This window comes from Nannospalax galili, unplaced genomic scaffold (genome assembly GCF_000622305.1).
Source record: "Nannospalax galili isolate Female #2095 unplaced genomic scaffold, S.galili_v1.0 scaffold1011, whole genome shotgun sequence".
Classification (NCBI taxonomy): domain Eukaryota; kingdom Metazoa; phylum Chordata; class Mammalia; order Rodentia; family Spalacidae; genus Nannospalax; species Nannospalax galili.
The window spans coordinates 12,483-15,713 of NW_008329036.1; the positions used below are offsets into that span (position 1 = coordinate 12,483).

Sequence of the window (3,231 nt, forward strand, 5' to 3'; positions counted from 1 at the left end):
TATTTTAAAAATACAGTATTATTGAGGGACCAAAGGGGTCCTGAAAATAGTGGACTTTCCACAATGTGCTCTTCTGTACAGAACCTCAAAAAGACTAGGGAGGAGAGATTCAACAGAATAGACCAAAAAAGACCTGAAGGTGTACTTGGGACACTCAAGCAGAGTATTTGTTAACCCCAACTCCTGTGGGGTAAATAAGAGTAGGTGTCCCTTTGAGGACCAACCAAAACATATTTTGAGCTGATTTGCATGTTCAGTAATTAGGTGATGGTTCAGGTTGCTCAACTCACTTTTAAATTCAGCTTGTCAGTATCCTAAGAAGCGTCTCTAGTTCAGCTTATTTAGAGATGGGTCAGTGACTCTCTTGCTTGGGATGCTGCTGCTTTGCGTTCCAGGTGAGAGGATGCAGACAAGTGTTGGGAGCACCCCCTGCAGACTTTGCTGTTTCCCACATCTAATCTCTTGATAATATGAATTATGGAATTTGTAATTCATTTTAAGTTTCTCCCTTCTCTTCATTATTTGGTGGCTCAAAGTGATGCCTGTGACTATTGTTACCAATGTCATGTTCAATTTTCCTACACTGGATGTCTGTAAAAGTAGTTTTTGGTATGTTTTACAATTCTAGGATCCACTGGCGATATTGTGCTGACCCAGTCTCCAACTTCCTCAGCTGTTTCTCTAGGACAGAAGGCCACCATCTCCTGCAAGGCCAACCGGAGCATCAGTGGTTTGGGTGGAACTGATTTGATGTACTGGTATCAACAGAAACCAGGACAGGCTCCCAAACTCCTGATCTATGCAGCATCTAATGTAGCACCTGGGGTCCCTGCCAGGTTCAGCGGCACTGGGTCTGGGACAGATTTCACCCTCACCATCAGTCTGGTGGAGGCTGATGATGCTGCAACCTATTACTGTCAGCAGAGTAAGGAGCTTCCTCCCACAGTGTTCTAGATCAGAACAAAAAGCTCCTGGGGTTGCTGTCACGGAGAATGAATCTCTCAGATCTCATTTCCCCCACAACATCTGAACTATGGTCTGTGGAATGCCTCTTCAAAAAAGAAGTGAAAGTAATCTGATAGTATGTTTGTTCCTTCCTGTGTGTTTCATAATTAAAGTACTACATACATTTAGCCATGCTACTATTTCTTAAAAGCAATTTTTTTTAGAATCCTTCTGTTTCCTTAGTGAACTATGTTTAAATTAAAGGAAACTTTTTTCATCCATTTAAAAGAAAGCAAATTGAAAACCTTTAAGTTTTTAGGCTTAGGTCTTTCAGATAAAGATTTTCACTTGAACACCAATTTATTATTTTTTATGATTTCCATTTAATTGAATGGAAATGTAATTTCCGCTGTTTAGAAATGAAATTCTGTGCTGCAGTTACTTTTGTTTCTTTGATTCCTGTGTCGGTACCTCTGTTTCCATTCCAAAAGTAGATCTCTTTGTTTGAGATTTGTTTCATGTTCTTTTCTCCTTATCCGATATTCATATATTGTTCTGTTTTTTATCTTGTGTGTGTGTGTGATGCTGTCCATATTTACACGTGTGCATGTCTTTGGATGTAAGTGCAGGTATGGGTGTGCAGCAGCACTCAGGTGGATGTCAGAAGACAACCTATTGTGTTGGTCCTAGAAACAGAGCTTGTTTGAGACAGGAGGCTTTAGTGGTTCCTGGCTTGCACACAGGTTGGCTTGCCTCTGAGCTTATAGAAATTCTCCTATCTCCATATCCCATCTCATCATTAGAGCTCTTGAGTTATAAACACTCAGTACCACACCCAGATTTTTTTAAATTAGTTCTGGGGATTCAAACAGTTCCTCATGTTTGAGTAGCAACAGTTTTACCAAATGATATATCTGTTTAGTCCTAATGGGTTTTTTCAAGTACTATATTGAACAAGAGTGGAGAGTGTGTATACTTGTTTGTTCTTGACTTTAGTGAAAATACTATCTTTTTTTCCATTTAGGATGATATTGGCTATGGGCTGGTTATAAATTTCATTTATACTATTGAGGCGTGTCCTCTGCATCCTTAGATTCTCCATGACTTTTATCATTAAAGGTGTTTTGGATTTTTGTCAAAGGCCCTTTCTTCAGTTAATGAGATGATCACATGTTTTCTATCCTTGAGACTGTTTATGTGGTGGATTGCACTTTTTGATTTAAATATGTTAGTCCAACCCTTCACCTCTGAGATAAACCTGATTTGACCATGGTTGATGATTTTTCTATGTGTTCTTAAATTCAGTTTCCTAGTGTTTCATTGTGATTTTTTGCATTTATACTCATCAGGGAGTTTGGGTTATGACCTCCTATTTTTGGGGTCTCCATGTGGTTTTGGTATCACGGCAATATCGATTTCGTTAAAAAAATGAAAGAACTCCTTCATTTTCCATTTTAGGTAAGATTTTGAGGATTATTGTTGTTAGTTCTTCTTTGAAGGTCTTGTAAATCTCTGCACTGTTATCCATATGATTATAGGAGATTTTCATTGGGAGATATGGTATCATTGATAGCTAGACATGATTCTTATCGGTAGCAAATGATGAATGACATTTTCTAATCCAACCAGCTGTTCTGCATATTCACTGGGGAAATGAGTCCATTAATATTGACTTATTAGTAAAAGAGGTATATTAGGATCCTTGCTTAGCCAAGATATTTGTGCTCCACTTTACCAGCCATGGTGTGTTCTCTCTGCCATCTCAGCACCCAAAACTGCTTGGGTCACTGGGATCCTGGCCTGCCCCAGACCTGTGAGCTCTCCCAGACCAGCTCTGGTGAGTTTCCTCCACTATCTCAGCTCTCAGGGTTGCTTGAGTCACTAAGAACCTTTCTCATCCTAGATCTGCATGCCGCCTCAGACCTACAATGGCAAGTCTCTTCCACCGTCTTAGATCTTGAGCCACCACACAAATCAATCAGTCTAGGTATCTGTCATCAAAAAAGACACAAAATATGTGAATACCCAAAGATGATGTGTCTGCTCCAGAAATTAACCACCCCATCATAATGCTTCCTGAAAATGGCAACCTACCGGATGCTCCAGACAAGGATTTCAAAATAAGGATTATAAAAATAATCATGGAACTCAAAGAGGATATGAAAAAAGAATGAATGAAGATGGGAAAAACACAAACGTTTGAATAAAATAATGAAAGCTATTCAAGAAACAAATTAGGATTCAATAATGAGACAATCTCTCTGCAAAGTGTGTGTCCCTGAATTA

General features: G+C 39.1%; 1 gene segment (V, D, J or C); it reads left to right on the forward strand.

The window, feature by feature from the left end:
• The window catches only part of LOC103731901, a 3,492-nt gene extending 2,538 nt beyond the window's left edge, over positions 1-954 (forward strand). The window contains 2 exon segments of the V gene segment in view: positions 332-395; positions 629-954. Of these exon segments, the coding sequence occupies positions 332-395; positions 629-954 (390 nt within the window).
• The last annotated feature ends 2,277 nt before the right edge of the window (positions 955-3,231 follow it).